The sequence below is a fragment of the Triturus cristatus genome, chromosome 9 (assembly GCF_964204655.1).
Source record: "Triturus cristatus chromosome 9, aTriCri1.1, whole genome shotgun sequence".
NCBI lineage: Eukaryota > Metazoa > Chordata > Amphibia > Caudata > Salamandridae > Triturus > Triturus cristatus.
In genome coordinates this window covers 133002658-133021214 of record NC_140592.1, presented here as the reverse complement: position 1 = coordinate 133021214, position 18557 = coordinate 133002658, and the positions used below count along the sequence as shown (strand labels likewise).

Here is an 18557-nt window from a genome sequence, read left to right as displayed (position 1 = left end):
GAAGGTGTGAAAACAACTCTGTAGGTGGTTAGAGAACTACATGCATAGTGAATAGGCGTTTGAAGCAGTCTATGTGATAAGGCCTGGCTCACTGCATGAGTACTTGGAAACTGGCTAAATCATCAGACTACTGCTAGGACAGTGCCTGGGTAAAAAAATGTAATTTTCAGTTCTGGTGCAGTGAAGACAATACTACATGGTACTGCACTTTAGTGTCAAAGCATGACTAATTTTATCAATGCATAAGCAAACACTGGCTTCTAATGCTACTAAAACTTGACAACATGACAGGTTTTAAAACACTTATCTGCCACCAAATACACAATGTTACCAAATGCTTCTCTCACAGTGGTTCCCAAATGCACACAAACTCACAGTGTGATTCTACACAACAACCACTATCCCTAGGAGTTTACCAAACCTCATTCACTATAGTGGAAGTGGTAAGGGAACTGCACACAATCTACATATTTCTCGACTGCATTTTAGTGTCAATACCTGACTCATTTAATCAACGCATAAGCAAAGACTGGCTTCTAAGGCTACTAAAACTTGACAACATGACAGGTTTTAAAAAAGTTATCTGTCAGCAAATACACGATGTTACCAAACGCTTCTTTCACAGTGGTTCCCAAATGCACACAGACTCACAGTATGATTCTAGACAAGCACCACTATCCCTAGGAGTTTACCAAAACTCATTCACTACACTGGAAGTGGTAAGGGAACTGCACATAATCTACATATTTCTCGACTACACTTTACTGTCAATACCTAACTCATTTAATGAAAGCATAAGCCATAACTGTCTTCTAATGCTACTAAAACTTCACAACATGACATGTTTTAAAACAGTTATCTGTCAGCAAATACACGATGTTACCAAACGCTTCTCTCACAGTGGTTCCCAAATGCACACAGACTCATAGTGTAATTCTAGACAAGCACCACTATCCCTAGGAGTTTACCAAAACTCATTCACTACACTGGAAGTGGTAAGGGAACTGCACACAATCTACATATTTCACGACTACACTTTACTGTCAATACCTAACTCATTTAATGAAAGCATAAGCCATAACTGTCTTCTAATGCTACTAAAACTTGACAACATGACAGGTTTTAAAACAGTTATCTGTCAGCAAATACACTGTTACCAAACACTTCTCTCACAGTGGTTCCCAAATGCACACAGACTCACAGTGTGATTCTAGACAAGCAACACTATCCCTAGGAGTTTACCAAAACTCATTCACAACACTGGAAGTGGTAAGGGAACTGCACACAATCTACATATTTCACAACTACACTTTACTGTCAATACCTAACTCATTTAATGAAAGCATAAGCCATAACTGTCTTCTAATGCTACTAAAACTTGACAACATGACATGTTTTAAAACAGTTATCTGTCAGCAAATACACGATGTTACCAAACACTTCTCTCACAGTGGTTCTCAAATGTACACAGACTCACAGTGTGATTCTAGACAAGCACCACTATCCCAAGGAGCTTACCAAAACTCATTCACTACAGTGGAAGAGGTAAGGGAACTGCACACAATCTACATATTTCATGACTGCACTTTAGTGTCAATGCCTGACTCATATAATCAACGCATAAGCAAAGACTGACTTCTAATGCTACTAAAACTTGACAACATGACAGGTTTTAAAACAGTTATCTGTCAGCAAATACACGATGTTACCAAATGCTTCTCTCACAGTGGTTCCCAAATGCACACAGACTCACAGTGTGATTCTAGACAAGCACCACTATCCCTAGGAATATACCAAAACTCATTCACTACAGTGGAAGTGGTAAAGGAACTGCACACAATCTACATATTTCACGACTACACTTTACTGTCAATACCTAACTCATTTAATGAAAGCATAAGCCATAACTGTCTTCTAATGCTACTAAAACTTGACAACATGACAGGTTTTAAAACAGTTATCTGTCAGCAAATACACAATGTTACCAAACGCTTCTCTCACAGTGGTTCCCAAATGCACACAGACTCACAGTGTGATTCTAGACAAGCACCACTATCCCTAGGAGTTTCCAAAACTCATTCACTACACTGGAAGTGGTAAGGGAACTGCACACAATCTACATATTTCACAACTACACTTTACTGTCAATACCTAACTCATTTAAAGAAAGCATAAGCCATAACTGTCTTCTAATGCTACTAAAACTTGACAACATGACATGTTTTAAAAGAGTTATCTGTCATCAAATACACGATGTTACCAAACACTTCTCTCACAGTGGTTCTCAAATGTACACAGACTCACAGTGTGATTCTAGACAAGCACCACTATCCCTAGGAGTTTACCAAAACTCATTCACTACAGTGGAAGAGGTAAGGGAACTGCACACAATCTACATATTTCACGACTGCACTTTAGTGTCAATGCCTGACTCATTTAATCAACGCATAAGCAAAGACTGGCTTCTAATGCTACTAAAACTTGACAACATCACAGGTTTTAAAAGAGTTATCTGTCAGCAAATACAAGATATTACTAAATGCTTCTCTCACAGTGGTTCCCAAATGTACACAGGCTCTCTGTGTGATTCTAGACAAACAGCACTACCCCTTGCACTATACCAAAACACATTTCTTCATCTAGAACAGCACAGTTATCTGTCTGCAAACACATGAAAAACACAAATGGTTATCACAGAATGGTTTCTACATGCACACACACTGTCAATAAGATTGTAGAGAAAAAAACGTACTCCCCACACTTTAGCAGAAGAAATACATTAGTCTGATTAAAATCAAAATAGTCTACATACATCCCCTCACAATTAAATAACTCACCTTTCAAGATGTTTTGTAGATTAAGAAGTATATCAGTCACACACCAGATATCAATCACACACCAGATTTTCTTATACAGAATCTCTGCACTGTGCACCTGTCAGCAGAACCAAAGAATGGCAACGTTTCCATCTCTTTTTCCACACATATATATGTAAACATCAAATCACATTCGTTCCCACATAAATTCAAAAGCAAACACACATTTCTATCGGTTAAACATTTCAACCCTTTCCAAATGACATAAACTTCAACCCTTCCCCCAATCTGCCTTCTGCCCGTTACCATAGAAACAGGTCATGGAACACTGTACTGAGGACACAGTTCACAAGTTCAGCACACACAATGTTGCTAATCAAAACAGCAAGTGTGCTTGACTTCTCAACATATCAGCTTATCATATATAATGTTCCTTACAATCAGTTTTTGTTAACCAATAAGAGTCATGCGTTTAAAAAACAGAAATATGCACCCACCTTTCAGTGTAGAAGGTTGTCAAACAACCAATGATTTCTTGTCTTTTTTCAAAATTGCATGTCCCAAAAGCCCAAGGATCAGGAAACCCATTGGAGGGTAATATAAAGGGTAATTGAAACACGTGCTTTCATATCTGCTGACTGCAAGTTTCCCATGAGCAAGGAGCAACGGCTCCGAAATGCGTAGGGAGGAATTTAGGAATTTGCATGTTTGCCGCTTTTCTGCAGAATAAAGGACTCTTCTGGAAAGTGAGAGTCCGCCTGTCATTGTGTGCACTCCTGCTTGGGAACAAGACTTTGTTCAATATATATATATATATATATATATAGATATATATAGATATATTTATATATTATCTACGTGCGCGCGCCGTGAAAACATTTTGTTTAAAAAAAATATATTAATAAATACATAACTTAGCATTTAAAAAACCGTACAAATTCACTGAAAAAACCATAGGTTTCACACACGTTATAGTTAGGAATTAGCATTTAAAAAACCTTGCAAATTCACTGAAAAAACCATAGGTTTCACACATGTTATAGTTAGCTGGGCATTTCCCTCGTAAAAAACCAATGAAATTCCCCCGTTATAGTTAGTACAGGCAACTATAACTCACACGACCGCAATCCTCTGCTGATGACGTCAGATATTACATCAATGATGACATATGTGTCTTTCTGAAAAAAAAAAATGTAATATATGTATAGCTAAAGATGAATGGAAGAAGACATGGGTAAATAAGTGTCTAAATACAGTGATGTATGTGAATATATATATATATATACATATGTATACACACACAAACACACATACACGTGTAGAGACCCTACGACCCTAAAACCCATACCCACCCTAAACACTAAAAACCCATAACACCTAAAAACCCATATCCAAACTAAATCCCAAATCCTAAAAAGCCCTTAGCAGCCAATTGCTCGTAACCATCCTAAACCATCCAAACCCCTTACCACTCAAAAACCCATACCCACCCTAAATTCTAAATCCTAAAAATTCCCTGGCCAACCAAAGACCCATACCCACCGTACAATCTAAAATACCCTTACCATACAAAAACTAATATCCACCTTAAACCCTAAAAATAACCTTGCCACCCAAAAACCCATACATGCCTAAAACTCTAAAAATACCCTTACCACCCAAAAACCCATACACACCCTAAACCCTAAAATTAGTCATGCCACTCAAAAACCCATATTTACCGTAAACCCTCAAAACCCCTTAGCGCCCAAAAACTCATAACCTCCCTATGAAGCAATATAACAGCCTTGGGCCTGTCTGAAAGGAAATCACGACCATAGGTGGGTTACGAGACTGGTGTGAATGTAAACTCACCAAAGTTTACAATAGAGGGGGAAGAAGTACCTTGATCATATAACCTCTGTGATGATGTCTCATTTGTAGCCATTAACAGATGCAGAACTATAAGAATAAAGTGAGTTACTTCAATGCATAAGGAAAAATGTATCACTCATGTACATTACATCAAGACTATTAATATGGCTTGACCGTACACATTTAGTGCAGAAGAAACAGATATCTTTTAAGGGAATAACTTAGAAAATGAGATAAGCTCAAAGATGCTACATATTGCTCTCCTTTTATAGATTGACAGTGATCCACTATGACAAGAACTTCTTCTTTGACAGCCATGTTGAGATGAAGGGGTAGCATAAGCTCATGGGAGGTGGTACAAACACCCAGCCCTCATTCAGGACCACACAGAGACCAACACAAGAACTATCTTCCTTAAACAGAATTAGTAGCATGATGAATCACACTCATCTACACTATGAATTTCATTCATAGTTATCAAAACTATATGCACAGATGATTACCTATTTAATACTTGCCAATTAAAAAAAATAGAACCATCAATACGTAGTACTAATTTAGCTAATTTTGTCAATGTATTTAAGAGGAGTATGAGGGTAATGAGCGGCTGCCTACTTCAAGCGATAGCCATGACTGCAGCCCTTCAAGGCATCTGTCCTTTTGTATGACACGTCAAGAGTTTCCTCCAGCCAAAAACTAAGATATTTATATTTTGTTTCATGATTTTCAGGTAGCTTCATTGCAAAGGAGAGACAATAGTTGAGGTGGTGATGTGGAATTGAATGTGAAATTGTTAATACTAGTCTGAACAATTGTTGAGGGGCTCAGTTGGGATGAGGGAGTGGCTTATTCTGTGGAAATCCTGGGCTGGGGTAGTGGGGATGTGGAAGAGAGAATCATTGTTACAAGTAAGAACATTGATGACATAAAACTAGACAAATACAACAAGGCAATGGTGATAGATGTTAGGAATCTGAATTACATAATGCACCTTTTATAGACACATAAATGCTGCAGATTAGATGAGTTATGTGACATATTAGTGAAATAGATAGAAAATCAAGCACAATCATTTGAAAATGTGCCTTGAATGAAGAATGCTAGTTTTCTGAGGGAGATGCCCATAAAGAAACAGAAACAAGAAAGTTTAACAAAATAGAGAAAGCGAATATAAGGCTTACTCAGTATACGCCAAAGGTTTACAATTCTGAAATCTGATATCAAACTAAGTTACACATACTCTGTAGGTGTGTTTGATTAACGGTATAGATAACTAGATTTAAATAGTTTAATGAAAGGCTCAACTCCAGGAATTGTCTTAAAATTCTGAAGGTTACTTATTAGGGCATTTGGAAATAGTATACTGATATGGATATTTAATATAAATCTCATTACAATATTGGAATGTAGGGAGCTCCATTTAGAAGGGTCAACAACAGCTGTTAAAAAAATATACCTGCTTCAAAAATCACATGCTTCTGGTCTTTTGCATTCTTGTTTCAGTTTAAACATTCATCCCTTAGTGAATGGATTGTTCTTCTGCCACATTGATCGCTAAAAGCCATCTCCTAATTACAGGCCCTTGCCTGTGGCTTGAGCCATTTTAATAGGAGAGTACTGAATAACTCACTTAGACCCTCATTACAAGTTCCCTGTTATTTCTGTGAGGACATATTCAGTCTAGAGTTAAAGTTCCAGGATTGGAGAATAACCTTCTGTGCCCAGATTTACTCTGTCCTTCGCCACAGGTTTTAGTAATTCTCGTTACTTTAACAGAATACTTAACGCCTGCTCTGAGCAAGTGGTCAATATCTGAGAGGGGACTTGTTGAGGTTGGTTGGTTTTGGACCGGGGATCAGAGAGGTTTTTTGGGATGGGGTAGAAGTTGGCGAGACTATGAGGGGGGCATTGACCTCTCCTCCATGATGATGGAGGGCCAGGTAGAGGCTGCTCTGTCCTTTGGTCTGCATCCCCTAGCCGTCTGCACCTTTATGTTTACTGGGTTAGCATCCTCACCTGTTAAAACTACTCATTTTCTTTGCTTTTTAAAAAATAAATTTTATTAAGCCAATAAATGCCATACATATACAGAATTTAGAATTAAAGATAAGATTTGGAGCAGATACAGAAAAAAACATCCAAATAGATTTCCTGCATTAATACATAAGGTTCACATGATGTACAATTCATTCATTCTGTGTGAACATAATAGGATACATACAGGTTAAAATATAGGAAGAACAAACAATTTCCTTCTGCAGTATGTATATTGTCACTTCATCCTATATGGTCTAGCATTGCGCCCCAGATTTTTATACCAAGTCTACGTTTTTGCAGCCCTTTAAGGGCGTACAGACTCTGCTCTAGATTGCATATGGCATAAAATCTTGCTCTCCATATTTCAAATGACGGGGTACGTTTTGCAGCCAAAATGAGGCTATGCACAGCCGAGCCACTGCTACAACCATAAAATCAAATACCCACATTGATACAACTCCCGGCTAATCATAGACTCATCCAGAACTCCCAGGAGCATGATTATCGGTGTGATAGAAATCTGTACCCCAGTTTTCCTGTCAAGAAGGTCTCAATCCCCCCTGTTAGCTGTCTCAATTTAGGACACAGAAAAATTATATGAAGACTATCCCCCTGATTGGCTCCGCAGCGCATGCATTTACCATTATTTGCCCCACCCCATTGAGAGATTTTAGCTGGCGTGTAATAAAGATTGAAAATGGTCTTGAAATGTTGTGCTTTAAGATTAGAAGAAATCAAAATCTTCTCATCCTTTGCAATAGAATCCTGTAGAATTTCGCCATTTTGAGATAATTTTGTATTCCATTTGAGATTTTAGACATCCAAATAATCTTGCTGTGTTTCAATGAGGGCTTGATACAGAGTGCCGATTCTCCGACCGCCTCTAATTGCCTCAATTAAATTCTTCTTCTTTGGCTAATGTTTCTTGATTTGATTTTCTTTGCAGGTAATCCCGAATCTGCAAATATTTAAAGAAATCCTTCTTTAATAAAGACAACTTTGCTGCCAGGGTAGAATAAGGCAGAACACCATCTTTATCAAAAAAAACTCCCAATATCACTATAACCGTTCGTTGCCAACAGGCCATGGTAGTATCCCAAAATATAGAGAGTAGTAATAGTGATCCTGCAGTGGGTGTATAATGACAAACCCTGCTAAGTTGCAAATGTCTTCAAACCTGTTGCCATACTTTACTAGCTGTTTGTATGATCTTAAAATGAGTGTTCTTATAGTAGCTTGGTTCGAGACATTTAAAAAAAACTTTTCTTGGCCTCAGGTCCTAACTCCATTTGATAAATCAATATGGGTCTCTACCATCTCAAGATTTTCCTCCCCTGTAAGTAATATTCGCATGTGTTGAAGAAAACAAGCCCAATAATATAACGTGAATTTAGGTACCGCCCAATGCCCATGGCTATCTGGGTAAACTCATATATTTCATGGCCCTACGTGGTAACCCAAACTTTCTTTGAATGGTATCTAGCCGGAGGATACAGCTTTGGGCAACTCGTAATGTGGGACACAAAAGGGAACACCTAGTATATCTACTCATATCATGTATGATGTAAAATAGGGGTATCTTGATTTCTATCATACATCTGCACAAATTGAAAGTAGCTGACTGTGAACAAAACTTTAACTGAGTGTCAGCCTTGTCCCCATATGTTATCCATATGTTATCCGGGGGTCAGTCTTGTCCCCATATTCTTGTGCTCTTGGGTACAACAAAATAATATTGTATGTGACCAGGTGTGTAGCCAGTGTGTTGTGAGTAACCCTGGGCGTAGTATGCGAAGTAGCGCTGCGCAAAGTGCCCTTCTCACTACGCGAGCTACGCGTAGCTTCGCAAACTGCATAGTGCACTGTGCAAGATGCTGTTCGCACTGATTGCACAGTGACGATGCTTGTCCGCACTGTGCAATCAGTGCAAACTGTATCTTGCACAGTGCACAGTGCAAGCGGTTGTTTTTTGCCGCTCGAGTAGATTTCTACTCGAGCGGCAGTTTTCTTAATACGGACTGGTAGTTGCTCATCGCGAGCGGTCATGAGCATACGCGACCACTCGCAATGAGAAACCTGACGTCCCCGCGTTGAGAAACTCGCCAGGGGGTTTATTTTCCACGCTCGCTATCGGCAACTTGATGTTGCTGATCACGAACGAGGAAAAAGACTCGCCGGGATGTCATTTTGCTTGCTCGCGGTCGCCAACTGGACGTTGTGGACCGCGAGCAAGCAAAAATGACCGCTGCACTACGCTACACTACGCTACGTGTGTTTGCACTGTGCTATGTGCAATTCGCGTGGTGCGAAGTAGAGCAAACTCCGCAAACTACTCGAGCGTAGTGTAGTGCTTTGCCCAGGCTTAGTTGTGAGCGCTAGTCCATGGAACGAAATTAGATGGCTAATGTTTGAATAGCAAAATACATCAATAACCAGAGTTCAGTGGACAGTCAGGCCTCTGGGCCCCGGTGCCACTGACCCTGCTGCCCCAATAGAAGTTACGTCCCTGTATGCAAGAGGTTTGGTATTCTGAGTGATGAAGACATTGGATACTTTATCCGTAAAGATAATATATCCTCCTCTGCCTGCGTGACTCTCTTGGTTTATATGGGTTAGCAGTTAAGGCCTAGCACAAAGGAAGAGGTATGCAAAGAATAGAACAATTATCACAGTTGCAATACACGTGATAATGAGTTGTTAATGTTGGGAGCTTTTGTAAAGACACTGCTCGTTAATAATATCTGGAAATATATAGGTATTTTCAAAGTAAAATGGAACATTGAGCAATAATATTTACACTGCAATCAAAATGCAGAAGTAAATCAGGGCTCTTGTTTGTGCCCAAAAAATGCTTATCCCAGTCGCTAAAAGAAATTATGACCACTGGAACACTCCTAAAAGACACACAAATGTAAAACAATGCAGCCACTGTGAACACGGTTAGATATTTGTACACACACATGTACAGTTGACTGCCACCACCTGCTTGACAATACTGTGCTTTAAAATACAAATCATACTAGGAAAGCTAATTTTCATATAAGATGTCTGCAATCCTGTAGATCGTGCACATCAAAAAAAGTTAAAGCAAGAGAAACACACTTATCTGGAAAATAAAAGGGGGTTTGTCGCTTCCCACTGAGTCTTATGGATGGCCACTAAAGCAACTATCTGGGTCCAGCTCATAAGAGATGCGGCCATTGCAAAAGCTGCATAGTTTGATAAGTGGGCGGGCGAGAATGTGGTGGACCTCCTCTATGAGGCCTTTTGAGAGGCCGATCAATCAAATTCCCTTGGCTCCATCTCCAATAAGGAGTAAAAGCGGTCCTTCCTAAGCTGGGGAAAGACCCCCTACTGTGCGGGAGCTACAGGCCCATCTCCCTGCTTAACTGGGACATCAAGATGCTGGCCGTTTTTTTAAAGGCTCGCCTCCAAGCAGTAATCCTGTCCTATATCCACCATACACAGGTGGGGCTAGTTCCTGATTGCTCCTTCAGAAATCACCTTTGCACAATTGCTCATGCCCTGGGGTCGGGCTATGACCTACAGGATGATGCCCTTGCCCTTTCACCGGATGCTTTGAAGGCATTTGATAGGATTTAGTGGGGATACCTCTTTGTGACCCTCGGACGGTTTGGTCTGGGGCAGGACTTAATAACCAAAATTCTATAGCTCTACGATTCACCTGCTGCCTACATTAACTGTGGAGGCTTTCTCTCAGACCCATTCCCAGTCTGGTGTGGGCCCGGCTGCCCTCTGTCCCCCTTGCTGTTCCTTCTTGCCCTTGCTGCCACTCTATGCCAATCCCTGCACCTCACCGGTATTACCATCCCCGGTGCAATGTCCACCGTTTATCTATATGCCAATGACATATTGCTTACTCTTTCAGATCTCCCTAATTTCCTCCTGGCCCTTTGGACATCCTCTTTGGCTTTGGTGTGCTCTTAGGGTATAGGTTTAACTGGGACAAAAGCAAGGCACTACACATGTCATGGGTGACCACCGATACAGCAGTACTTGGCACAGCTCCCTTACATGCTCCCCAGGACTCGGGATCCACCGCAGTGGTGGAGCGCATCCTACTGATTTGCCCGCAGAGACTGCATTCACTCTACAAGTGTGGCACACCTATGCCGAACTCCACCAATCTAATGCAGCAAGCCATGGTAAAATCTTGGCGGCGGGCCCACCACCACTTCGGGGTGGATACTCTTCTTCACCAACATGGACCATTATGGGGTCACTCTGGCATCTGTGTAGGTGGAGAGATGTTGGACTGGGAGGCGTGGCATTCTGCAGACATTTACAGCCTCCATCAAGTCCTCAAACCAGGAACCTATAAGTTCTTTTTGGTAATCTGCAAAGAATTCGGTCTCACATCTCATCAGTCCTGGCAATCGTTGCCTGGGTGCACAAACCTGGGCCATTCAGCCCTCTGCTCTAGTCGCCTACCTTAGAACGTGTGGTCACATCTGTGGGGGGATGTCTACCCTCTATAGACTCTTGGGCCATCAACTTTTCTACCTGCCCATTCTAAATAGCCTCCATATCTCATGGCAAACCAGACTTCAAACAGAATATGAACAGGAGGATTAGGAGGATCTTCTGGAGGAATTGGATCATGTGGCCCGGAGACATGATTGATGTTCTGTCTCTTTTAGTCACTGCATGACTGGCACTGGACTACCATAAAACCGTGGGCAGTAGGCCTCTTACCTCATGCTATTGCTGCTGCTGCTGCTCCCACAACCGATGTAACCTGATACATGTCCTTTGGGATTGCCATTGGGTAGAACGTTTTTGGGAGGCAGTTGGCACCATGCTGAGCGAGACTCACCGATCATGTCACCCATGCCTCACCACCTGATCCTTCTACTTGATCATGTGACCTCCCTGGACATTTGTCGCCTTCAGGGCCATCTATTACATATGGCTTTGGCCATGGCCATGGATAAAATCTGAATTCCCCGCCATTGGCGTACCCACAACCCTCACCTCCCATGATGAATGGATCTTGACAATGTACTAGACAGGTCATATATACCCTACAGGATAAGATAGAGACCTTCCTCCTCACCTGGGCTCCTTTCCTCCGGGATGAAGCCCATTAGCCCTTAATTAAAATTTCCCTTGTCCCCTAAAAGGTAACCAAATATTATATCACACTGACACTGACTGCCCTTGAAATCCCATCTGGTCATGACACTTGAGGGTGCGTGCCTACTTCCCCACTTTCCTCTTCCTCTGTTACCTTTTCTACATCTCTCTCCTTCTTTGTCTCTCATAGTTTTCCTCTCTTCCCTCTTCTTTCCTTCTACTCTCCCATTCTCTCTCTCCCCCCTCACCCCCGGGCGTGTGAATGCGAGTATGGATCACCTGTTTGCTTCACCTCTAATAGTTTTTTGGTCATGTTATATTTTTCTACCCCCCCCACCCTGCTGACCATTCTGTGAACAGGGGAGGACGTGTGTGTCTTCCTTCATATAGCCATTCCTTATACTTCAAGGGCCCCTGCCTCACAGGAACACCACATACTATGCACCTAGCACTCTGTTTCATCTGGCCCTGTGTGTTTTCATATAGCATTACTGTTTCACATATGATACCTTATGTTCTCCATCCTTCCTTCCCATAAACACTGCTTAGTTTTAATCTTCCAATAAAGAATTATGAAACAAAAAAAAAGTAAATGCAGCGGCAAGTTGTAAAGTAGCTATTTATTTATTTATAAAGATTTATATAGCGTAAACTTGATCCCAAAGGATATCAGAGCGCTTTACAGTTTGAGGGAAATGAAGGTAACAGATCAGTACATGAGTCAAATAGGGAATATACATAGGCATTGATTCAAATAGTGCACACATAAAATACCATAAATAAACCTGGGGTAAGCGAAGAATGGGCTAGTCAATGAAACATAATGACAAAAGGGGAGCAAATACAATAGTAAAATACAAGATTGACAACCAATACTGTAGTAAGTCCGATGCGATTAGAGCTGACAGTCGCTCCTCTTGTTAAGGTAAGAACTTATTCATGAGGAATCTTTTTGCTTCCAGTTTGAAGGAAGAGATTCTACGTATTTCCGGTGGAAGAGGGTTCCACATTTTTGGTGCAGAGCCCGAGAAGGCTCGTTGGCATGTTCTCTTTTTGCGGAAGATCTGGGGTTTCAAGAGGAGGGAATTAGCACTCCTCGACAGTCTACCCCCTCCGGATAGTTCTAGCTTTTGCGCAAGGTAGTTGGGGGTTTTGAAGTGGAGGGCTTTGTGTGATAAGCAGGCAATCTTTAGTTGAATTCTAGCTTCGTAGGACAGCCAGTTTAGAGATTTTAGGACCGGGGAGATGTGGGCGTTTTGCTTGGTGCCCGTTATCAATCTGGCCGCCGCATTCAATGATGCCTTTAGGGGGGCCAAAGTGTATTTGGGGAGGCCACATAGCATAGCACTGCCATAGTCAAGCCTCGGTAAAACAAGCGCTTGGACCACTTGCTTGAAATCTGCTTGAGGTAGGAAAGGTTTGAGATTCCTGAGTGTTCTCAAAAGGTGGTTAGCTCCCTTGCACACATTTTTAATATGAGACTTCATATTCAGATGTTTGTCCAGGGTGATTCCTAGAGATTTAGCTGAGTCAATAATGTGGGGGGAGCAGTTGAAGGCGGTGAGTTGGTTCATCCAGAGGTCAATATTAGGAGTGTGTTTCGGGGGAGAAATTAGGAGGAATTCTGTTTTGGAGATGTTTAGCAGGAGGTGGTTCTCCGTTAGCCAGTTTTGAGTAGTCAGTAGGGTGGAGTTGAGTGACGTGATGTTATCCGGGGAGGAGATTTTCAGGTAGAGTTGGGAGTCGTCTGCATACATATGGAAGTGAATGTCCATGGATTTTAGAACATTAGCTAATGGTTCCAGGATCAAATTGAAGAGAATGGGCGATAAGGAGCACCCTTGGGGAACCCCCATGGTGACTGGGGATGGCTGGGAGAGTGAGTGCTTCGTCATAACTATTTGGGACCTGTGCTGGAGGAAGGACGAGAACCATTAGAGCACCTGACCAGAGAGCCCCATCCCTTGCTACAGAATATCTAGGCGGTTGTCATGATTGACAGTATCAAAGGCAGAGGAAAGGTCGACTAGGATAAGGAGGCAGGATTCATTTCGATCAAGCATTATTAGGATGTCATCCATCACAAGATTGAGAGCCAATTCAGTACTGTGCCCACTACGAAAGCCAGATTGGTGTTGGTCCAGGAGATGGAAATTTTCGATGTGTGCACATAGTTGTGATTGGATGCATTTTTCCAGGAGTTTGGCTAGTGTGGGGATGCTGGAGATAGGGCAGAAGTTGTTAAGATCTGTACTGTCTGTTGTAGGTTTTTTTTAATATAGTTGTTACCTGGGCCTCTTTTAGGCATTCTTGGATCATACCTTGTGACAGAGATGCATTGACGATCTTTGTCCAAATGGGGGAGATTGCATCCTTAATTGCTTTGAAGATGGTGGGTGGTAATGGGTCATTGAAGTGATTAGATGGGTTGATACTCCGAAGAACCTTTTTGATATCATTTTCATTTAGGGTGGTAATGGTGTCCCAGGAAGCGTTGTGCTTGATACCACAGCTACATGGTGCGACCTTGTCTGGTAAGGCCAGGGGGGTGCCGGACCATTGGGTATTAATTGAGTCCTCCTGGTTTCTAGATCAATGTTAATAAGTCTAGTTTTCTCAGCAAAAAAGTCCGCCAGGTCATCACATGTGGGGGGACTCACATCCGAACAGATTCTTGGGTCGATTAGCCACTTGGTTAAGTTGGGATCTGAAATTTTCCACCTTGGCTGTCTTAATTTGTTTGTTATAAGAGCTTCTAGCTGATCTAAGGATTTTTAGATGGTCAGCGGATGGAGTGGATCTCCAGGAACGTTCGATGGCCCTTAGATTGCGACGATCCGAGTTTAGGTTGCCATTGAACCAGGGTTTAGATATTTTAGTAGGTGCACTTTTTCGTTGGAGTGGAGCCGTATCATCCATGATGCTAGAGATAGAAGAGTTATAGAAGTCTGTGAGTGCATGGACTTCATGTATGTCCACTTATGGGGTTGAGGGCATGTTTACAGCGGGTTGCTAGGTCAACGGTATTGATTTCTCTGAGGTCTCTTTTCCAGATCTTTGGTTTAGTTGTTTGAACCTTACTCTGAGATACCTCCGAGTTGATGTAGAAGGAAATGATGTGATGGTCCGACCAATCGCAGGGTAAGATGGAGTCCAATGTGATGGTGTGTCCTTTGGAGATGATGAGGTCAAGAGTTTCCCCTTTACTGTGGGTAGGCTGGTCACAATGTTGAACCAATTCGTGATCCTTCAAGAAGGAATTGAGGCATGCTACTGCTTGGTCATTAGGGTTTCACCAGTGAAGGTTAAAGTCCCCAAGGTAGATGTGGGACTGCACTGAATCCCCATTGTCAGAGATGATTTCCATTAATTGTTCAATGAACGGGAGGTTGTCGCCAGGGGAGTGATAGAATGTATGTAGTTTGCAAACCAGCGGATTGTTACTAGAGATGTTGAGGCAAAGAAATTCGCATGATAATGGTGAGGAGGACTCTGAGAGGGAGACCGCGAGTGTGCTTCGACGTATACAGGCTAGACCACCGCCCATCTTCTTTACTCTGTCCAGACGAATTATGTCATGGGTGGGGGGCACCAAGAGGTCTAGAATCGGCGTGGACGAGGGGTTGAGCCAAGTTTCTGTGAGGACAATGATATCTATCTCATTATGTTGTATGAGGTCGAAGATCTCGGAGACGTGTTTGTTGGCAGACCTACAATTGAGTAGTATGCATTTGAGTGTAGCCGGCGTATGGGTGGGAGGAGTCTGAATGATGTTCACTCTCTTGAGGTTGTCGTTGTTTATGATTCTGAAATTGTGGTAGGGTTCTCTGTTCGGGTTAGAGTGAATGGTTTGAATTATTCCCTTTGGACTCGTGTTGATGTCCGTGCTGGACGAATAGGACTTGAGGAGGCTGTCAATTTCATTGGGAGCAAGAAAGGTCAGCGAACATCTAGGGCGAGAAGCTGCGTTATGAAGGGGAATGGTATTGGAGATAGTAGGGGAGGAGGGATGGTCATGGAGAGCTGTGTCGATGGTACTGGCTATACAGTAATTCTGAAAAGGTAATGCAGTGTCACAGAGTTGTGAACTAGGAATTAGGAGATCAGGAACATATGCTTAATTCTTGTTTTGGTTTTGGAGTGATGGTCTGTTAGATTATGATCCCCATCAGAAGCTGGGAGCATAAGTGTTCTGAAGTGAAGTTCTATGGTTCTAGAATATTCTTTGTCAGAAAAGGAGAAGCACTTGAGCGGGACCGGAAGGTGCCACATATGTCTTAAGAGTCAGATGTGATTTAATGATAAAAACTTCAAATGAAAGCACAGGTACCCAAAGGACACTGAAAAAGTATCTCAAGAGCGATTTGGTAGCGGCTGTGATAAATTATATATATATCTTAAGAAACAAAGAAGTAATAACCTTAATGGCTCTTCTGAATGTCACATGCTTTAAGTTCATTATATGTAACCTCTTCAGGATATTTAGGTTCTATTTCCCACCTGAAGTGCTCTTCATATGAGAAAGCATTGTGGGTGCAAGCGTAGAGCTCAAGGTATTATCAGTATAATGATTTTCACAGAATATGGTTACTTTTTTTCTATGCAGGGACAAACATAAATGATCCCTTACTCAAGGCGATAGAAATGCTAAATGAAGCTCACGATCGTCAGCTGGTACCTGAAAAAAGCGCCTCAATGATCATCCTCTTGACTGATGGTGAAGCTAATGGAGGTAAGTGAAATTGACGAAAAAGTCTACTAGAAATTATACAGGACTGAAAATCTGTTGACATATGTTAGAAAGAAAGACCTCACATATAATAATTATTATCAACAGGATAGTCAATCAATTACTTAACAAGCAAGTTACAATTTTAATACACATTACTACCAATGACATCTTAAGGATTATGGGTTTCCCAGTCCAAACATAAATCTGGACATGCTGCTCAGAACAAATCTGATTTTTTTTAAATCTGATTTTAGCCAATTCACTCACTCTGTGACTTTGGTTGGATCACTGACAACCCTCTCCCTTGACCAGCCTAGATCTGGACCCAACACTGAAGCAAATAGTCTCTCTCCAGTGCCAGAGCAACATGGGGATTAGCAGCCTGAACAAGCCTACTGCATGTGGTGCAGTAGACTAGTGTCTCTCATTTTGGGACTGTGCTCTTTGCGTAACAGGGACTCTGAGTCAGGTGACGATAGGCTGTGACTGCACCAGCACAGCAGTGACTCCACATGGATGGTGCAATCATGGAGGTAGGATATAATGCAGCCCTGCACTACACATTGATATGTGGCCTAACCTGTCAGAAAAGTAGAAATTGTGGTGTTTCGACTAAGCATTCTACCCATAATAGATAGCTACAGTTACACTGTCAGAACGATATGGGAATACGAGGGTGACGGTTGATTGCTTTACTTCACTACCTAAGCTGTGAGTTACTGGTAGGTTGGGAAGCAGCAAGCTGTTATCATACTGCCTGGCAGCAGCTCCACAAGAACAGTGCAGTCACTTAAGGACCACACCTTTCCAATCTTTGCTGCACAGAAAGTGGCACATGCTGAATAAAGATGATGGCTTGTGCAGCAGGGTTGGGACCAGGCACTTCAAAAGGCCTGAATGCTCGCTTCATCAAACCCGAATCAAATAGGTATTTTTTATAGCTTTCTCTAAATCACAGGCAGAGGCCTTATTGATCAAACAGCTAGGCTGGCTTGCAAAAAATAAAGTAAACTGACTAATTATTTTATAATTCTAGACAGTGTGGAACTGTTGAGAGATGTTAACAGTGAACCTCTTTATAGGTGGGGGTCCTGGGCCAGAATCCTATTGTCCATGCCTTGTAATGTCTCTGATTACTACTGAGATCCATCAAAAACACAGTTTGCCCGAGTGGCGAGATGTCCTCTTGTGGCCAACATCTGCAGCACTACAATCAATACAAAAGGACATGTGGCTTGCAAAATTGTTGAGAGCTACCATCTTTATACTGCTGAAAACAACCTCAGTAAACTTCTGAGGAACTCCTAACATCATAGGAATACTCAGCCCAGCAGACGCAACCACATCAATAAGCCCAAAAAGTCTTCCTTTGTTCTTCTGTTTTGAGTCTTCCTGTTGGGTATCTGAAAGAGGGGTCCCTGTGGTAAGAATGTTTAAAATATTAATGTCTACGTTTTGTTTAGCATTTCCTCCAGGATAATTGTGCTTGGTCCTGTTAGTGAATGGTGGACATTACAATGGTATCATGTGATGACGCTCGTGTGTGGAGATATAGATCTTGGAGCAAAATCAATGGCATAATGTAATGCACAAAATTGCCCGTCTGAATCATGAAACTTTAGGACTGTCAAAAGAGCTACACATCAAGCAAACATTAAGCCCCATAATTCTTTTCCACATCCAGCACACAACACTTAAGCACCACACCATTGTTTCCTCATCCACTCACTTACCCTCACTCTGATCAGAACTGGCTTTATGAGCAAACATGCAGCTGCATACCAGGCCTCATAAACAACAGTACCCTTCACACACTTCCTAAAAGACACTTCTCCAACACACAACTCATCACTTATCTTCAACAAACTTGTTAATGTTGAGAACACCTTTCTGTATCATAATAAAACCTCTCACAGACTTGTAGGTCTCCTTGTCCTTATAAACATAATATTTTAATCAACCATGTTTCTCTTCAACTAACCCATATCATGACTTTAAACCTTCTCTGCTCATACGTTTCC

At 41.7% G+C, this 18557-nt stretch overlaps 1 protein-coding gene across 2 annotated transcripts in view; it reads left to right on the top strand.

The window, feature by feature from the left end:
* The window catches only part of LOC146797515 (inter-alpha-trypsin inhibitor heavy chain H3-like), a 575472-nt gene that overhangs the window by 209317 nt on the left and 347598 nt on the right, over window positions 1-18557 (top strand). For both annotated transcript variants that reach the window (XM_085624529.1, XM_085624530.1), the window contains exon 10: window positions 16411-16536. In XM_085624529.1, coding sequence (XP_085480655.1) covers window positions 16411-16536 — 126 coding nt within the window. The remainder of the gene's footprint in view (window positions 1-16410; window positions 16537-18557) is intronic.